A 21478-nucleotide genomic window follows, 5' to 3' on the forward strand; every position below is an offset into this window, starting at 1 on the left:
GTAATATGTTTGTTTTTCAAATAGAATACTTAAATACTTAAAGTTAATAATAGTACAATATTTATCTTGGATTTGATCTAAACGAAATAACTTTTGTGAAGTATGTATGCACTAATATAAAAACATTTAGTCTGATAATAGAATCAATTTCATAATTAAAAATCTAGCTAATTGCATAGTTGTTAACTCATTTTTTTAATTTCAATTATTTTCAATTTTTAATTAAATTGTATACCAGGTTTAAATTAATTTTTTGTAATGCTTTTTTTTTGTTACTTATTGTGTTTTAAAATCCAATAGTAAATAATTAATAATCCAAGGTAGTTACTAAAAATAGTTATAGTCAGTAAAAGTGAAAAAATAATAAAAATTTATAATAATAATTTACGAAGCATCGATAACCTAGGCACTAGATGGTAGTACAAGTGCAACACCATACCATAGCTGGTCCTGACTATAAATAAGAAATCTATTTCAATTTGCTAGTTGCCAGAACTAACAATCTAAGGTTGTGGGTATAGAAGCTCAACTATACCTGAGTTAGCAAAAGAATTTCTTATTACAAATTTAAAATCGGTTGGTGAACGGATTATTGGAAATAAAAAGTATAAACGCCAACATTTATAACAAAAAATTGTTACGTTTCTGGTTTTAAAAATAGCATATAGGTGTTGTCATTTAAAAATCAATAGTTGGTACAATAATTTGGATACTATGCAAATAACAAAAAATACAATACCAACAAAATTATAAAATTTTTTTAATTTAAATTCTTTTAAAAAAATTTTAACTTATTAAAATAATGACTGTTTTTTTTTTAAAATAATCATCCTGTATATGCTATATTATAAAATGGAAGATTATATAAATTATAAATGACAACAAGACCCATGTATTTTTCTAAGAATTGGAAAAATAACATAATTTTTATTTTAAATTAAATAATTTTAAAACTTAATATTATCTGTACTAATGAAATTAATTTATTATATTACTTATGATTGTGGTGATATTCTAGAGTTGGGCAATATATCATAATAGGAAGCATTTTTGTTTAAATTTAAATCTGCTGCTGTGAGAGGCAAATGAGCATTTTCAATTATCTGAAACAAATGATAAAAATATAAAGGATAATGAATTATTGTTTCATTGATATACATATTAATGAAGTAATAAATAAATAAATAATAAGTAAGCATTACCAAAATTGAATGATCATTTAATCGAGCTGCCATATGTCTGCCAGGTACAAGGTTTAAATCAATAAATGTATTTATGTGATTACAAATATTTGTCATCCACTGAATAATGCGTGCTTTGGAACATTTGAAATTAGTAGTACGTATTGATTCATGGTACTACAAATAAAATATACATTCATAAAATTAACTGAGAAATTCTATCTACTGTGTAAACGATTTTATGTGTATCTACTTGATAAGAAGATTACTATTATGGATGTGTATATTATGAGAATTCAATAAAAAATCATTAAATGGTACTTATACTGAATAAAAAATAATTATATATATGTTAACTAAAACATTAACATGCATTTTATTTGAATGGAAATCATGTTTTAAACATTTAAAAGATACTATTTGAGAATACCGTGTTCTTACATTTTACACCATAAAACATGTATATTTATAAATATAGTATTTAAGATTAAAGAGAACTATTGAAATTGTGATTACTTAAAAAAAAACTATGGATTAAAATAAGTTGAAATCAAAAGCAGACATACATTTTTAGTTTTTTAAGAACATAATTTATTATACAATCCATTTAAAAATACATTTTATTATGTAAATTTATAATACTCAATATAACACTTACCTTACAACAGAATGCTTGTACATAATATTCATATTCTAAAACCCTAACCAAATGATGATCATCATCTGAAGGTAGATTCATTTTTTTTTTTATTTCTAATAATAATTGCTCAGCATTTCCTATTTTGAATGTAGATTTACAAACTTCAGCATCAACTATAAAATATGATACATATTTAAAAAACTATAAAATGTAAGTTAGATTAAAATAAGTCAAATGTAATAATCAGAAACTGTATAACTATATGAAAATTTGTAATTTAGTAATTATTTAAATAGTACCTTTAAATAAACACATTAATAATCAAATAAATAATTACCATGGATATTATTATTAATCCTATCTAAAATACATTAATCACTTATGTATTAGATTGCTGTTTAATATCTTTGGTGAATGGGGCATTGCTTAAAAAATCAGTTTTTATAACATGAATTTGAATTTTTATTTATTATTATTTGGAATAGTTTTTACATACTTGTTTTAAGAACCAGAATTATTACTTAATAGGACGTCGCACCCGCATGTGTTGTCTCCGTAATACACACGTACAACATAGTAAATTTTCATTCAATAGTATCAAAATACTGTGCTTTTATTTTCAATATTAGAGTGAATTGACCTATTATTAAACTTATAGGTTAGTACAATATCTGTATTCACCCGATGATTTTTAACGAAATTTTAATTTTAAAGTGATTTATGAGTATGAAAAATATTAAACATTTGAAAATGCTAGAACTCACTTATAAATTAAAATATCTTAAAAAAGATAGATGAGAGAACACAGATAATGTTCTTACCTAAAAGTTTGATAATAGGTTAATTCAATGTAATATCAAAACTAAAAGCAAAGTATTGAAACTGGTGAACGAAAATTTACCATGTAGTACGTAATTAGCCATAGACAACACATGCGGTTGCGACGTCCTCATAAGAGGATATCAGTGGCAGCGTGACCGTGATTTTGTGGGACAAGTGTTACAGAAAAATATTTGGTGGGTAGGTGGTGGTTGGAAAATATAAAAGTTGCTAGGTTTTATTTTTTCAATGGCCTATGGATATCTGATAATTATAGTTCGTAGATTTAGTAGTATTATTTCACATTAGTATTAATACACCAACGTGTCCCACAAATTAAAATTGTTTGCACTGCCACTGGAGGATATTATATCATAATATGGTATTTAAGTTGCTTTTGTTTAAGTAACCATTAATTTAGATACAATATATAAACTTCAAATTAATTTACATTAGTGTTATCAAAAAATTAACTTTTACAATGTTAACAATTGAATTCAGTGCAATTAGACTGCACCGTAGATAGTATAATATTCTTCAAAGACTGTGATCGTAATAAATTTATATTAATTTCATTTACCTTCAGGAAAAGCTGAGGAGTACAACCTTTCCAAGCTATTAATTGTTTTCTTTATATTATTCTCGTCGACATCGGACTCTACTGTAAACAAATATGGTAAATCTAACTTGCCTTCTTTTACGTCCGTTTTGTTGATTATTCCATCCTAAAATAATATAATTAAAAGTTAAAAATTATCAATATATATAATTATCACAATTACCTTAAGAAATGTTAAAAATTCGAAAAATATATTTTCGTAATCATCCGGATGTTTATCCAAACAATCAATTTGATGATATTGCTTAGCATATCTTCTCATTGGATAAGGATGACCTGGAGGACAACCTTTAAGTTTATTTTCAGCTGTAAACATAAGTTGAGTTAGTTTTTTTTTTTTTTTTTAAGAAAATCATTTTAGTTCCATGTTATTTACTTATTAATAAGTTAACTGGCCCTCTAGTGCAGAGATTATAAGTATGTTTAAGAACAATTTGATACATCATTAATGAAATATTTAATTATTAATAATTTTTATTATCTGTACTAGGGGACTACTATAATATTTTATATACTTACAAAAGCCAATAATTTGTTGATAGGTGCGAGAAAGCCCATTTTTTAAATTAAATTCTATTGCTGATATTTCAGCAGGAAAATAATATTGTTCTTCATCAAAAGAATGACAGTTTATATGTAATAAAATAAACTTTTTATTTAATAATTCTGAAAATTAAAATTATTTCAATTTAAACTAAAAGAACATTTTGTTTAGAATAGGTATGCATGTTCATTATCTATATAAATTTAATTGATATTGTTCATTATATTAAAAAAAAAAAAAATGTAATAACATAACATAATGCAACAGTTTGTTTTTCTTTTCTTTCTTATAAGATATTTACAAGAAATTTATAATTTTTATGCTGGGTGCACGAAAGTAATATTAATTGAATTAATTTAGGACTTATGTTTATCTGTTCAAGTTGTGTAAGAAGCTCAAGCAAAAGTCTAAATTGAAATATCTCATTACTTTTAAAATAATCAGGAAACAAAATACAAACATTTATGAATATTTTAATATTATTATTAAAATAATTGATTGGTCAAAAACTTGTTTTGTGTAAAAATTTCCATTTCCAATATTTATTTATTTTTTTTTGATTTTCCGAATTATTAAAAAATAATTTAGGAAATATATACTATAAACTATAATAATAGTAAGAATAAAAAAGAACAAGTCTTTGTTGTACACATGACAAATTTAAAACAACAAATACTGTTACTATTTAGTTACTGTATAACTTATTTAGCTTGTCAAAAAAATAAGATTTAATCGAATGTAATTCAGCAGAGAAATTGTGTTTACTAAATTAGCGAACTTACTGTTATTGTTTAATTATAGTTTATAGAATGCAGTCCCAATGCAATATATTAGTTCTTACCCTGATCGTTAGGTATGTTTTCAAACATTTCAGCTACAAGTTTCACCATGTCACAAACAGCAAGTCTAATTTCTTCTTCATTACTAATATGATTTAACGGCTGTTCTATATTATGATTTGTATTTGAAATACATCTATTAGCAAGGACTTTGTATCTGTCTTTTTGACCTTCAGTCATATTCTAAAAACAATAATTGTCAATATAAACTTTAATAAAATTCTATATCATACTAGGAGTGGCCAAACTATAATTAAATATTAATCATAATTTATAAGTTATAACTAAAGCAATTTGATGTTATTGTCATAAAATTGGTAAAGGTAAAATTTTTTTTTTAATGGTATATTTCTAAACAAATGATTCAATTTAGAGGTTACTTACATTCCATACTGGTGATAAGCTAATACTTAATTGTTCGTAGCTTGAAGGTTGTCTTCCTTTTCTAATTTCATAATCTCTATAACGATTTAAGAAAGTGAAATAAGCCGATTTCTTGGGAGCCATATTTATCTGTAAAAAGAAAAAAAGGGACACTGAAAACTTGTTTACCGACATATCATTGAAGATGAAATAACCATTTGTATGGTTTCTTCATGATTTAAACTATTGTGATGGTTTTCTATTTTTTTTCTTGGGTAAACTTTAGGTAGAGTATTTTAAAAATTAAAATTGTTCATGTTAACAATTAACCAAACTAATATTGTCAATTGGTTAGATTTAAAATAAAAATTGATTTTCTTTATTACATATTTTAAGACTTCAGTAGTGTACATAAATATCTTTGCTTTATCCATGAAAATACTATTTATTTTTACAAGCCAGTTTTAAGTTGATGTTATATTTAAAATGTTGTATGTATACATGGTACATTGGTACCATAGGCGTCATGAACACAGGAGACAGAAAGCTTGGGCACCCATAAGAAATATTGAAGATATTTATTTATTATTTTATAAAAAAAAAAAATTGGTAGAAGAAAATAAATTGATTATAAGGTGAGGCTTTACAAAGGAAATTTATTGTACTATTGATGGGTTAGAAATTAAAATATTTCTCTGTGCCGTCAGAAATTGAGGCCAATTTATGCCACTGAATACTAACGTCACACACTCACACATTGTAATATTTATGTTCATACTTTTAAACGGTATAAATAAAATTAATTTAAATCCTGTTCCTTTACTCAATTCCAGTAGTAAAATACAATTTTAGTTACTACGCAAAAGCAATAAAAGGAAGAAAACAATTATAGGTCAGAAAGGAAGAAAGTGTGGGTGTCTGAAGACAAATGATTCGACTCATTTTGAAAGGTTAGAAAAATAGAAGATGAGTGTGTTTACTGGTAAGGTTTATGTTTGTTTTGGTGTAAATGAACTATAACCTACAAAAAACTCTGGATATTATAATGCTACAATGTCAGCGGATAGAAAAATTCAGAAATTTCATAACATTCACATTTAATCGGTTGATTTTGATTATATAGCTGCGATTGTGTGAGATTCTATCAAAAACTTGACGCTATATTAAAATTGAATATACCTCCAAGCAGTTAAATGTTAAGCTACAGAATATACGTAGATGCTAGGTGAGCTAAGCTAATAATTTCTAACGAGAAACGACTTAACGAACCTTACCTATCTTGGCAATGACCAAAACGTCCAAAACCGGAAAAACCAAAGTGATTAGTAATAACACAAAAGCGTAATGCACTAATGACAAAGATTGAAATTTATCCACTTTTTCGAGAATGAGCGTTTGTTTACGTAAGTAGCTCAACTACAACAGCCATAAACAAAAAAATATGGTGGTCACCAGTGTTGCTACCACGATACTATGGTTGCGTGACGGCATAAAGTGGTTTGCAGAAATAAACGGTGTTAAATGTTCTTATCAAAAACCTCCAGCTTGTAGTGTATTATTTTTCAAATCCCGCTTTTTTTTAAAATAAAATTTATGTATAAAAAATTATTCATAATTATTGTTTTTTGATAACTGGTATTGTTTGCCGCAAATAAATGCGTATTTATGATTTAGTGGACTATTTATAATTACTATTCAGTCATTACTATTTATTAAGTTCTGGCTTCTTTTGTTATTTTATTATTTTTATATTAATAGACTATAGTGTACTACATATTTGCATTATATATTTATTATTTTAATAAAACAAACATTTTTTTTTTCAAATATAAATATGCCAAACTATTGTTGTGTGAGAGAACTTCATACCATCTCCAAAACTATTTTTAAAGTACCACAAAATGAGGATTTGAAGAAAAAGTGGGAAGAAGTGTTAAGATTTACTATTAAAAATAGTTACCATATATTTGTGCTACCCATTTTGAAGACACTGATATCATCATTAAATGGGAGTCTGGTCTAAAGATCTGGTTAATACTAAAACAAAAGGATTTTTAGTTCACCCCCAACACGATTTAAAATTTTAGAAGCATTAGAATTGTGTTTTATGAAACATTCAGAAAAAGCAGTCCCCCTTTTACCGAAACATATGAAGAATTTTTTCTAAAAGAAAACATACATTTATCATTTCCATGTGCTCTTCATAAAACTGAAATATTTATAGATATATTTATAATGTATATAAATATGTGTATGAGACAACATAGTTATGCTAGAAATAATGAATATAAAAAAACTAATAAAAGTAAAAAAAAAATTTCAAAATTAACAACTACATAAGAGGTAAGTAAATATTTTTCTAACAAAATTCAGTTGTCAACATTTTAATTAATTCTTTTATAATATTTAGTAAGTACCTATATATAATATTTATTTTTTATACACATTAATTTTAATATAATGTATAAATGTACAACACTAACGTTTATAAGTCATTTGCTTTTATTCTTTTAAAGATTCCATGTAACAATTATAACTATTATATTTTAGGATAATTTAAAGAAATATTTGAATATTTGAATATTTTTATTTATTTGTCTGTGGTAACATGGTATAAGGGTTCTAGCTAAAAAATATTATCTAAGAAGACTGCTGGATTTTTGATGACGTATTTACTGAACAAAGTTATAGCCGTGGTTACTACTTGCTAACATAACGATTTCGTTGTCCATACGGTCGTGGTGGATTGGAGGGGAAAGTGCAAACACCACTTTAACGACGTTGCCAATTATCCTGAAACATATTTATTTTCTTTTGCACTCTTCAGGCAGAAATTCTCATAGAATAAACGCATAAACAGGCCAGTATCTTTCATGGCTTATCACAATTATTATTTCTTATCATCGGTCATAAGTCTATATTTCATATATCTTTTTGCATTGATGCGTTCGGAATTGTATTTAAGTTTCAACTGTAAATTGCTTTCAAATATTTTGAAATAACTATGAAGTTTGTCTGTTAGTTTTAATTTGATTGTTTCCATTTCTGAATTATTCAGTGCTGTCCACGTATTAGTGGTCATTTAAAGGTTTTCGTTCTGTTTACGGTGTGTAGTAGTGCCATTTTATCTTCCAACCATTACACATATTTAACTGACTAATTTTTTTAGATGGCAGTACAGCAGATCACTCGAAGGATGCTGAGACATGAATTGGCATTCATACCACATTTGGAAGTATCAACATCGTACGTTGAAAATGAACTAGAAGACACTGATAATAATAATAGTTTTATGCAATGTACGTGTAATAGTTATAGAATTTAATTGAAATTAAATTTATAGTAGAGTAACAAAGAGTTAATGTCTAGAAACCATGAATACTAGATCGAGAAATTGATTCTAATTTTCCATTATTAACTTTATTATGAATCATTTAACCTGATATTTTAAATGCACTATAAAACACAGATTTGTATGAGAATTTTTACAAATATAACAAATTCATATTTTTTCCATATTGAAAAGCAGCAAGTTTCAGTTAATGTACAAGTGTACTCTTTATTTACATTTATTTTATTTTCAAATTCAACAAAACAAATTGGTAGATTTTTACTACCTTTTATTGCTAATCATTATTATTATTTCTCCAACCATTATACATATTGAATTTAACTGACTAATTTTTTTAAGATGGCAGTACAGCAGATCACTCGAAGGATGCTGAGACATGAATTGGCATTCATACCACATTTGGAAGTATCAACTTTGTACGTTGAAAATGAACTAGAAGATACTGATAATAATAATGGTTTTATGCAACGTACGTGTAATGGTTATAGAATGTAATTGAAATTAAATTAATAGTAGAGTAACAAAAAGATCTGTTAAAAGTCTGAATAAAAGATTAGTTATACCTTAAGCTTGTAGTTTTCATTCTTAAATTTTGGAAATTTACATATCATTTTTTATATGATTGAAATGAAAAATTAATCAATTTATAAACATTTGTTCATGTTTAACACTTTTAAATCGATTTTGTATTGATGTGAATAACTAATGATAAATAAACTAGGTATTGGAGAGTGGTTGCCAAAATGTAAACAGTATAACAGAATTATGTAATACTGTTTATATAATCAATAGTAATACCTGGTATGTAATTATGTAATTTTTGTGCAGTTAAATAAATCATAAGTTTTAGATGAAGTTTGTGGTGTACATTAGATACACTTTTTTACTCATTATGAATCCTACCAATCTAAAAAATAATTATTTGATACAACATATAAAGTGCTAAATGCTGATACCTACGCACAGACAATGATGAAAATCTATGAAATCAAAAATATTTAGATATTTACTCCTTTAAAAAGATATTTAGGGAAAAGTGCCATTTATTAGAACTACATTACATTCATTTTATAAATAATAAAAATAATAAAAATAATAATAATAATAATTTTTTAATTATAAATGTAATAGTTTGATTTTTACACTTACAATCATTTTAATTCTTTGGTTCAAGTCAATAGGGTTTAACAAGCAGGTTTAAAAAGTTGATGTTATAATAAGTTGAAATTATTTTAAAATAATGTATCATACTATCATATTATATTGTAACTGTATGGCGTATGGTACCTATATTTGTTGTTTTTAATCATTGTCACAGTTTAGCTTTATTCTTAAATTATGTGTTTTTCTTCTATAGGGTTAATGATAAGTTTATTATTGCTTTCATTAATTTAAATATAGAAGGTTTAGTATTATTATATCATTTAGGGCAAATTTTAGTGATTGAAAAATATAATTATTATTTATTTCATTCTTGATTTGCTTCAATTCATATAGGTTCATAGGACCAATACTAAAGAATTAAGGTTTTTTGTTAATTTTCCTATGTTATAATGTCAAAATTAAAAAATTGTATTTTTCAACCAAAATCTACGAGTATAAAAATAAAAATCTAAAAAAAATCATATTGTGTATCAATTTATTATGTAATTGTATGATATTTTTATAACTACAATGGTTTCAATATAAAAATACATAATGAATCTACTATTTTATGTTAACTATATAATACAAATACTAAATAGTGTTAATTGTTCCTTAACTTAACAATAAATGAATCAAACAATTTTTTGTCTCAGGTAAATTTTCTACATTTATAAATATTAAAAATGCATAGAATAAAAGCCTTTTATTCAATTGAGTAGTTTGACTAAATTAACTAATAATCATTAATTATTGAAATTTGAAATACAAACCAAATCACATTCACAATATTTGGCCTACAAAATAGTTAAGTAATTATGTGATATACAGACAGTATTGATAGCGATGGATTGAAAATATGGCTTAAAGTATTACATTTAAATTTTTTTTTTTTTTTTTTTTTTTTTTATTGAACTTAAGCCCGGCGACTAAGGCCATCAGCTGTTGTAGGGGTTATGAAATTGTGGTAGGGATTTAGTGGTATGGTAGTTTGTGTTACGGTTGCAAACACGTGTATAAGTGTGGCAAGGTTTTTAACTACTAAGAACCCGAATGGTCACCCATCCGGGTACTAGTATTACTTACTCCCAGTCGCATTCCACGACTGGTAGCAGCCAACGCGCCACGCCAAGCCACACATTTAAATTTATAGTTAAATGAAATGGCCTTATTTTAATTTTACTTTTAATCAAGCATTTAATCATAAGAGGAAGTTATACCCGCATGTGTTGTCTCTGTCTTACTAACGTACATTATAGCAAATTTGTGTTCAGCCGAACAATGTTTGTGATGTTATTTTTAATATTAGAGTAAATTTACCTATTATCATTTTAAAGTGAGTAATAGCTATGCAAAACAGTGACGTACACGGGGGGGGGGGGTGTCAGGAAGATATGATACCCCACTTTAAAATAAGTATCTGTTCAAATTATGAAACAATGAAAACAATAAAAAAAAAAAGTCAATTGTGCACATATAATTATGATTTATGACACCCCCCCTGGAAAAATTCTGGATAAGCCACTGATGTAAAATATTACAACATTAAATTGTTCATAAATCACTTTAAAATGATAATATTAATAAAAGCATATGACATTTCCTAGAGAATATTCTTAGCTTTAAATTTGTTAGTAGGTAAATATTTTACTCTAATATTAAAGCTGAACACACATTTGGTATGATATACATTAGTAAGACAGAGACAACACATACGGGTATAACGTCCTCATAATGTAAAAAATGTTAGTTTATTTTGTTTTCACTTCAGATATGACATTTCTTAAATATGTCTTAATTCTTTTTAGAGTTGATAGAAAAAATTTGCTCAGATGTGATGGTGGTGACAGGCAATGTACAAAACATTATTTTTTTTTAAAATATTGTTTTATATTATGGCAGTAACTATCGTTTTGTGTTAGTGGTTATTATCTCAATCATATATTAAAAAAAAAATAGTTTATAGTGTATGTGATGTATACATTGAGAATCTGTAATTAGTATTACAAGTGTGGGTAAGATAAGGGGCTTTTGAATTATGATTATAAGTATCCATGTTATAATTATACCTTTACACATTATAGTATTATATTATTTTTAAGATTCTAAGAGAGAGAGGTCTATTCCTATTCTAACACTAATGATGTCGTCTTCTTAAAACTATAATTTGAATATTACTTCACACTATTTGTTTGTGAAATATATGTTAATTAATAGATGTTTTTTTAGACATCAGTTTTAGTATATCATTATCTTCTGAGCAAAATATTTTCTCAACCATTGTTAAAAAATTGAAATAAATTAAATACATTGGTAAATTTATGGGATATTTTGGATGATCCAAGATAGGGTTGGATAAGAACATAAATCATTAAACATCAGGACCCACGAAGATATTTGTAGCTCATGAACTGGTAGAGCTGAAAACAATGATTTCATTGACAATTTTGTAAACAATAAGCCTCACCAATAGGATGGCAGAATTTCATAAAAATTTTTTTTGAATTTAGACTAAAAAAAATGTATAAATAATAAATATATTTTCATTAAAATTAAATTAAATACTAATTATAATTATATATAATTAGAATACCTAATTAGTTAAATTTGATACATGTTTGGTATAAATAAAAAATAAAATTAACATTTTTTTAATGATTATAGTATAAGGCTGGTCTAGATCAAATAAAAAACCGATTGTACAATAATAAAAAAAATTAACAGTCCTTGCTCTGACATCGTGTTTAAAAAAATTAAAATACTATGATATAAACATATATGAATATATTTACTTAAACATATTATACCCTTAAAAATAATATTATTTTGTTAAGTTGCAAACTATTACAATATTTTATTGACATATTTTTTAACTAAAATAGTTTTTATCCATTTTTAAACATAATATTAGAATACATTTTTAATAAAAGTATAAAAATATTATGATCCGGTTCATTTTTCAATTTTTATAATATATAAAAATATTATTTCTTAAAATTAATATTTAGTTAATTATGATTTTTGTAAATAAACCATCAAGATAAAAAGCTAATTAAAAATACATCTTAATGATATAATAATATGGCATATATATTTATTTGCCAAGAATAAAAAATAAGCGTTTAAGAATATATAAATAATCATAAGTTCTAAATTCTGTGAGAATTGAATAGTTGATGGTATAACCAAATTTTTAGTCATTGAGCAGTTGAATTAGTCAGTGTGGAGTTGATGGAGGACCTAACAGCCTGGGTGGCATAAGGCTCATACGCAGTAATGATATCAGTAATGCTGCTCACAGTGCCAAAGATTAGCGCTATTATACCAATCGCGATCAGCACTGTGTTTCGAACAGTCATCCACACAGTTGTGTTTTCCCAGTATGTGGCAAACTCTATAACCACAGGCATAACAATCCCGAGTAGCGAGAAACAGAAGGCACCAATAAGTCCAATGAACGGACCGATTGTTGGTACAGCCACTGCAATTATCACTGTGAAACGACAATCATGCAGACACTATTATTATTTATTACTATTACTAAAATAATAAATATGACATAAATGTATAATCTATTTAAGAGTACACCTGCATATGTTGTCTATATGTGTACAACAGACAATTTGCATTCAGCAGAAAGAATTTTGTTAGCTAATATTAGGGTAATATTATAAAATTTAAAGGTAACTTAATTTAAAGGACTGTTCATTTTATTTTAAGTAAATTATGAGAATTTTAAAATTGTAATAACTTATATTGTTATAAATTATAACTCATTTAAAAAATGTATCAAATCTTACAAGCTGAAAGAAATAATATGTGTACCTTTAAATTAGATAAAAGTGAATTTACAATAATAGTAGCTAACAATACAAAACACAAATTGTATATGTTGTCCAGATCTCTTAGTTCCTTTTGTTTTGCCACCTCCCTCACTCCGAAATAAAAATATTTTACCATGTTTAATGTTTTTAAACTATAGCCATTAATTTAAAATTCTCAAAGCAAATATAAAAATAATTCTTGATAGTTGATATTCAACTAGTTTAAATTTAAATTTATAGTAGAGCATAACATACCAGACATGGTCACTAGAACCGTTCTCAAGATGTAATTATGGTAGATTGTGGCTTTTTCAAAGTTTTCTTGAATTTTGGTCCAAGTAATTTCCAAGCAAACAAAAAACTGTAAACCGTACGTGCAGAACACAGCTAAGCTGATGCATATTTTAGCCACTTGAGCAGCACTGTAACCACATACAAAAATATTAAAATGTTAAAGTTACTACTTGCTTGTCATATACATATATTTCATAAAATAACTAATAGTTTAGTAGTGCAGTACTAGTCCACAAACTGTAAGGTTTTAACATACTAATGAGTAGGGAACGGATTTAAATGCTTCAAAAATAAGAAAAATACATTAAAAAAATATGATTTGATGCACTCATAACAAATTGTTTTTAAAAAATGTTCTTAAAATTATTTTTAACATTGAAAAAATTTGTTTAATTATATAAATTTTTAATCTTAGGTATTAATTATTCATATTATTTTCAACACCTTCTAGTTCTCCCATCTTCTTATTGCTCTGAAAATTATTTCCAAAAATAAATATACAATTTAGATAGATACATTTGTTATATTATTACCTCGTGGTTCACAATAGCATTGTATAATTAGGAAAAAATGCAATATGCATTTAAATCAATTTTCTACTAATGAGTCATTGTATATATGTATAAATAAAAATTAGTTTTTTAATGTATTAGATATAACCATAATATTGCATACTCAACATTTTTGTTTCTATTTAAAAAAATAGATATTTTTTCATGCAAATAAGTACATAATATATTTGTCAGATTTTTGCATGAACAAACTTTATACGGACATTCGCTGCATTAAAAGTACACCTTTCCAAAGTGAAGGGCTACCTTCTGTTTTAAGGCCCCCCCCTATAATTTTGTATTGAAGATAACCATACAATTTTATGTACAGTAGAATCTGCTTATTTGAGACACCGCTTTATAGGGACAGATTGGCATAGTCCCAAACGAATGTATCGGTTTATTAGTTATTAGGTTAATCAGGACAGTCGGATAATGGGGACAAATAGGTCACCGCCCAATGTGTCCCAATTAAGCGGATTCTATTGTATAAACTTTTGAATTGGTCAAAATTAAATTAAATTAAAATTTTAAAGTGGATGCATTAGAATGGACTCTACTAAGTCACATAGTTAAAAATATGGTGGTTATGGTACACAGAAAAAAAACATAAGAATAGAGAAAGTTGCTTCATATTATACTTACACATCTTCGGTGGGTAGGTTTAACGTTATACTCGATTCCGTTGCTTCGCCATATTTCAAGTAACCGAAGAAACCAAGCAGAATATATACAATGGTTACGCCACCCATACCAACGTTCAACACACCGAAAACTCCCAAAAAATTTCTTGGCGTTTTCATGTTGTTCTCTAATGGCATTACCTAAACATATAATCAATGATGAACGAGCAAAAAATAAGAGAATGTCTAAAGGTATAGTTAGTAAAATAAAAATGCGATTTTGTTGATTTAAACACGCAAAAGAAGGCTTCAACCTTCAACATAGTAAACTAAGTCCACTAACTTATACAAATATATTAGATTTTATACTCTCTCTAAGTTTAAATGATTAGAATGAAGTAGTTTGTCAACGAAATACCTTATTAACAAGCTAGTTTCATATAAATAATGCTCATAATTACCTACTTAAATACCTATGATGATAGGTCCAGTACTTCAAATAATAAAATTAAAAATATGGATCGTTATATAAAAATACAATAAAACGTTAAGAAATATTCAATAAAAAATACTTTAAATCCTATAGAAAATAAATTGATTTTAAACATGTTATTTTATAGACAATTTTAAAGCATTCTTCAACAATGTATAAATGTATAACATACGACTCCGATGGCTTCCATGGCAAACACAGTGATGCAAAAAAATGTAGGGAACGTTTCAAAGGACCCCACAGTTGGCCTTTTCGATATGCTAGGTATGTCACATAGCATGTAATAGAATGTGACGCTCAGACCAGTGGCCATCAACAGGTTGGCAACCATAGACACAGGCGCCAAATACTTGAGATTGGGCACGTAACTGAGTAATATGAGTGGGATGAGCAGTATCGCAATAAAATACCGGAGGTTCAGCTCGTAACCCATGTGGTATGTGAAGAGCTGGTGAAAGTTAGAGGCGATGATCACTGTGTACACGCTGCACGTTCCAAAGTATGTAACAAATAGAAGCCAGAGAATAGACTGTCGGGTTAGCGATGAGAACTTTCGAGACCATTCAGGTCCGTTAGCGAACGCCACTTCAGCTACGTCCGCGTAGCTCATAGACGACACTTTTGTTCTCCTGTAGAGCGTGTGAGCGCATTTAACCTATAAAAAGATGAAAGTTTAACATGTATCACACGATTAATATGTATGAAAATGCTGAAAAATCTTAAGATAATATTTAAAATTCAATGTTAAAACTTTTTAAAATTAATATATATATATATATATATTAATATATTTATTTTAATGTGTGTATGTATGATGCAATGATCCCAAAAAAAAAAAAAATAATTTTAGAGAAGACTTAGCCCTATAACATATGTATTTGATAAATGCAAAAATCATAAATGATCAAAAGTATATATTTATTCCGACGAGTTTTTCAGCAATGATTTTATGGTACTTATTTTTTAAAATAAAATACCTACAAATACTTTTTTTTTTTAAAGAGACTTTTTGTAAACTAATAGGTATATTATGTATATAACGAGATGAACGTATTTAAAACATGCAACTACTAACCAGTAAATACGAGCAATATGTGCACACGAACGACACAAACACTGTTGCAAATATCCCAGTTATAAGTCCCGAACATTGGAAAGCTAGCGGCATCGCCAGGATGCCAGTTCCTAGAGAAGCTTTGAGTAAATGAGTTAGGGTCTCACCGTTGCTGCAAAAATTGAAATAAATAATAGGTATGCAATAATATTTAATTGTTCACGCAGATATAATACAGATATCTTGAAATATTGACATATTGATTAATGTGTATGTTATGTATATAGCTTAAAGATTACAAAAATCAGAATTATGGCAATAAAAAAAAATAATGGTAACATATTTTCAGTAGCAAAAACAAGAACAATTAATTTTACTTTATCAATTATCTTACACAGGGATGGGAAGTATTATGGATACATTATTATTTTGTACCTAGATAATTTTGTTTTGGTATATCAATTTTGTATCTTTTTTCAAATTGAAATAATAATAAATAAAAACAAAAATTTATAATTATTTCAATTTGAAAAAACAAGTCTTTGTTTATTCTAGATAGTTATCAGGTTGTAAAAATAAAATGTGATCACTATAATACAGATTTTTGTTTATTTGTGTCAGTTGAAAGAATGTTTTTTTTCTGCAACCAATTACAAAAACATTATAAAATATCCGACAAAACATTTGAAAAATTAATATCAAATTCTATCAAAAATAAAGTAAACACCTGATATCATAGCTGATCATACTATAAGTTTTTAATATAAACTATATTGTCATATGTTGTCAGTTTGTCATTTGGTGAAACATATCTTATATCTTAAGATACAATACTTAGTATTTAGTACCAATAGTACTTAGTATCTTCTACCTCAAAGGAAAATAAAAGTATCTAGTATTTTTTTGGAAAATATTAAATGTATCTTGTACCTAGAAGTTAAAATGTATGTTTAGATAATTTTCTTAAAGTATCCTATCCCACCCTGCCTCTACCTATACGTATATATAGTTGTAATGTTGAATTTATCTATTAGTTACAGACATTGATAAAATTATTAAATCAATAGTAGGTACTTATACCTATCAATAATAATAATAATAATATGTATTGAATTATGGTAACTTTATTATATTTATTGACATATGATATACAGATAGGTAAGTATTACACTTACGTGGTTGAGTGTTCCAAGTTTCTCTCGAGGAATGGATCAAAGTAATCAATGCCGTTGAGGTGTGTGACTTCATCCTTCTCAACAATTTTGGTAGGTTTTTGTCTGAAAGAAATAAATATACCAAATGATAATAAAAATAAAAATTGGAAATTGTAATGACTTATGATTATTTGACCTTTATTATGGTAGGATAGCAACAACATATTTTGTAGTAAAATATGCTTCAATAATCGATGAATACAAATATAAATAAATTTAAAGTTATAACTTATTGACTAATTAAAGAGAAATCCAACAATATGATGTGTTTATTTTTATTGTTTTTAGTTAAATAAAAAAATATAAACTTAAAATGTTAAATACATTTTATATTTAAATTGGTAAAATTTTTTTTTGTCTAAATAATTATAATCAAAACGCCACACAAATAATATCCGATTTATATATTTAATTCTTATTGCATCTAATAATTTACCAACTATTGAATTATGTTGTTTTCCAACTATTTATATATATAAAAGTTAACATTCACCAATTTGGCTATTTATACACACAAAACTTGAAAAAAAAACCTTTGCCAAGTCAGAGATCGACATGTAAACTTTCTTGATTTTCAATTTTTAGAAATTTATTAATTTTATGCAATATGTATGTATATATAATGTATTTTATTTTCATTTTCATTTAGTGGGATAGAGCTCTGAAACCGGAGAGCGGATTTTGTTGTTTGGGGTCTTGTTAGATTCACATAGGCTAGAAGAAGTGCAGAGATTTTCAGAACTTATCTTTTATAGTTAATTTACTACAGAGCTTCAAAAAAAAATTAAAACACATTTTATAGGCCGTTTTTTTGTTTTTCAGCTCTATAGCTTTGTAATGAGTTAATGGTTTAAGACAGTGGTGGCTAAACTATGGTCCGCGGTAAAGTTTGGCCACCACTGGTTTAAGATAAAGTTCTGAAAATCTTCACAGCACTTCTCCTAGCCAATGTGAATCTAACAAGACCCCTAATAACTAAATCCATTCTCCAGTTTCGGTAATCTACCACGTTAGATGGAATCTAGTGAAAAATAACTATTTTTTTTAACTGTGAAAAATTAAATAATTTTTTTTTGAAAATTTTTAATCACACATTTTGTACCTACTTGATAATCCCTTTTTAATGAGCTATCAACCAACTTTGTAGCTATAATAGTTTTGGAGAAAAGTTAAAAAATAGAAATTTTGGGACTGTTTATGCCGACGTTTTTGTGGATTCAAAACGTTATACCGCTTGGGTGTGATATCGGATCCCTCATTAATATTTTTGTTAAAGCTAGCTTAATTATCCACATACTCATTACGACTGAGTTAAATTTTTATCATTTTCCTTTTTAACAAAAATTCTTGAAGTTTAAAAAATTTAGACTTTTTTCATTTCAATTACCATACTTAACCTAAATCAAGAAAGTAAAACTTATAAATAAAAAAAAATCATAAATATAACTCACATGTTTTGCGATACTTCATTCATCTTAGATTTTTGATCTGAAAGGAACGACTGGAGTTCTAGTTCTGCACCTTGCAAAATCTAAATACAAGCAACAACAATGGTATTCATTTATTTTTCAAAAAAGTATAAACTAATAACATTTTCATTCCAGATATTTAATTTTAAATATCTAGTTTAAAATTAATCCAAATATTTTTAACATTTTATTGGACAAAGAAAATTATAAATAAGTGATACTAATACAATGTAATAAGAAACTTTGATGAAAATGTTTTAAATTATAACAAAACAACACAAATTATTATTATATGTTTGAATATTTAACGTTGTAAAAATTTTAATTTCAATTGATCAAAAAACACATCATGGATTTAAGTAAATTAATTTTTTAATTTTCTGTAATAAACAAGGCAATAAAGTTTATAAAGAACCTTTAATTAAATATTTTAAACTTTATAATATTTTGATTTTTTACTGAAATAACTAGCAAGTTTCTATAATTTTGATATATGTTAAACTTCAATTGTTATCACGATTATAAAAAAATTGTGAGTAAGTATTTTTGAAATTTATTATTTGGACTAGAAATTATTTACGAGGAACCTTATATACAATTTTCAATCAAAATTTTTCTTTATCTGCTCTTACCTTAACTTTAAAATCATCCTAAAAATAAACATGCTATCACCAAATAATCAGCATAATAAAATAATAAATATATGTTAGTAATTAGTAAAATAGGAATTAGATTAACTTCGACATTTTTTTTCTTCTAACAGATGGTTTTTTTACTATTTAAACAAAAATAATGTATAAATCTTAACATCTATAATAATAATACATTAAAAAAATAATAAACAAATAAATAACTAACCATGATTGCGATTCAAACGATTTGCTTCTTATTAAGTTGAAATGAGTCCCTTGACTGTAATTATGTGAAGCAGTTTATAATCAATATTATGCAGCTACAGTAAGTGCAACTGTGTACTGTGCAGCGTCTCTGAGGTGATATTCAAGACACAGCCTGTAAAAGAATATGTATGGTTAATTTATACATACTTAAAATAAATCGGTAAATCGCGTGAGACATAGTGAGTACACTACCCAATGAACGTCATCAAATAATTTATAATATAAATGTATTATAAAACAGCCTTTGACACGATCCCTACGGGTGAATGCATGATAATTTAATTTCGTTGTCATTATCCTATAATATGTATTATGTACATTGTACATAGTTTTTTTTTTTTTTATTATAATAATATAACTAAAATATTATCTAACAAATAATATTTAATATCACTAAAAATCACAATCATAAAACCAAAAACGGAATTACATTTTGAAGCCAATGTGACAGATTAAAAAATCACTTTAGATATTCATTCAAAAGATAAATCAAGATTTAAATGCTGTAATGTGTATGATACATTTTGATAATCAAATAATTGTTTTTGCGTATTATGGACCTAGAGAGCCGCAACTTAAAATCAAGAGCTGCAGGTTGCCGACCCCTCACCTAGTATTAATGCAGTATTATACAAACATTAATCATATAAATTGATATTATATGTGTGATTAAAACTCTTAATGATCTATTTTTATTAAATAGTATAATATAATATAGTAAAATCTGTGTAATGTGCAAGCTATAGGTATTCACGTTTAATTCAGTGAAAAATCAGACGTGTGCAATTATTGATTATTCTATGAGTAGTATGAGCATTTGAATGCAATTATGTTAGTGTACTAAATACTAGACAACACCCGAGGTCAGTGATCAGCGGACATTCGCCATCGCCATAAAGTAATTTAAGTAACGGAATAATGGATAAACAATGTTATCATACTTACTACTTAGTACAGCCCATAGAGTAATTAGTAATTAGTAATAATTAGAGTTGTTATTACTCTATGGTACAGCCACCAGTCAATAGAGACTACAGAAGTACAGAGCGAATGAGCGATAAACGATAAATGCATAAACAGCTAAGAGCTAACACAAAATGCGTACACTACTATACTGTATAGTGACTATTTGAATTTTTAGCAGTTGCATCACGGTATAGAAAATATCTGAGTTATCTTCTAAACTCTGCGTACAATTTCCACAGTGGTACCAACAAATAAATAATATCGGCTATCACAAAATAATAACTATCATTTTCTTGATAACATTTATTTGAAAATATAAATTAATTATACAAATATACAGCAGGTAACAAGTTAGGAGGAAGTTTAGGACTTATGAATTAAGAGAGGGTGAGTACTGAGGAAAACATTAAATGATTGCGTATCATATTTAGTGTTTTTGTGTTTTTTGCGGCTTAAGAGAATGTCAGGGCATTATTTGATTTCTCTCTCTGACCCATGTGCAACATAGTAAATTTACGCAACAGAACTAAACTTAGTGTTGTCAAATTTAATAATAGAGAAAATGGATCATTATAAGAACATTCAATCTGT

The 21478-nt window shown here is 26.4% G+C and overlaps 2 protein-coding genes and 1 long non-coding RNA gene across 3 annotated transcripts; 1 reads left to right on the forward strand and 2 right to left on the reverse strand.

The window, feature by feature from the left end:
* Window positions 1–973: 973 nt before the first annotated feature.
* On the reverse strand, window positions 974–5247 carry LOC132926464 (uncharacterized). Its single transcript, XM_060990823.1, has 8 exons — window positions 5027–5247; window positions 4645–4825; window positions 3779–3925; window positions 3423–3565; window positions 3221–3365; window positions 1840–1994; window positions 1203–1358; window positions 974–1103 (listed from the first exon to the last, which is right to left on the reverse strand). Exons 1-8 carry the CDS (start codon window positions 5198–5200, stop codon window positions 996–998), a joined length of 1209 nt encoding a protein of 402 aa, XP_060846806.1. The 5' UTR covers window positions 5201–5247; the 3' UTR covers window positions 974–995.
* Window positions 5248–7560: 2313 nt separating this feature from the next.
* LOC132926385 (uncharacterized) lies at window positions 7561–8925 on the forward strand. The gene is made up of 3 exons (XR_009661425.1): window positions 7561–8111; window positions 8175–8304; window positions 8697–8925. It is a non-coding gene; the product is annotated as an uncharacterized LOC132926385 (long non-coding RNA).
* Window positions 8926–12569: 3644 nt separating this feature from the next.
* On the reverse strand, window positions 12570–21038 carry LOC132927500 (proton-coupled amino acid transporter-like protein pathetic). The gene is made up of 9 exons (XM_060992042.1): window positions 20867–21038; window positions 19881–20033; window positions 19005–19084; window positions 17515–17616; window positions 16361–16511; window positions 15458–15940; window positions 14815–14993; window positions 13580–13746; window positions 12570–12993 (listed from the first exon to the last, which is right to left on the reverse strand). Exons 2-9 carry the CDS (start codon window positions 19881–19883, stop codon window positions 12698–12700), a joined length of 1461 nt encoding a protein of 486 aa, XP_060848025.1. The 5' UTR covers window positions 19884–20033; window positions 20867–21038; the 3' UTR covers window positions 12570–12697.
* Between the last annotated feature and the right edge of the window lie 440 nt (window positions 21039–21478).

This window comes from Rhopalosiphum padi, chromosome 3 (genome assembly GCF_020882245.1).
Source record: "Rhopalosiphum padi isolate XX-2018 chromosome 3, ASM2088224v1, whole genome shotgun sequence".
Taxonomy (NCBI): Eukaryota; Metazoa; Arthropoda; class Insecta; order Hemiptera; family Aphididae; genus Rhopalosiphum; species Rhopalosiphum padi.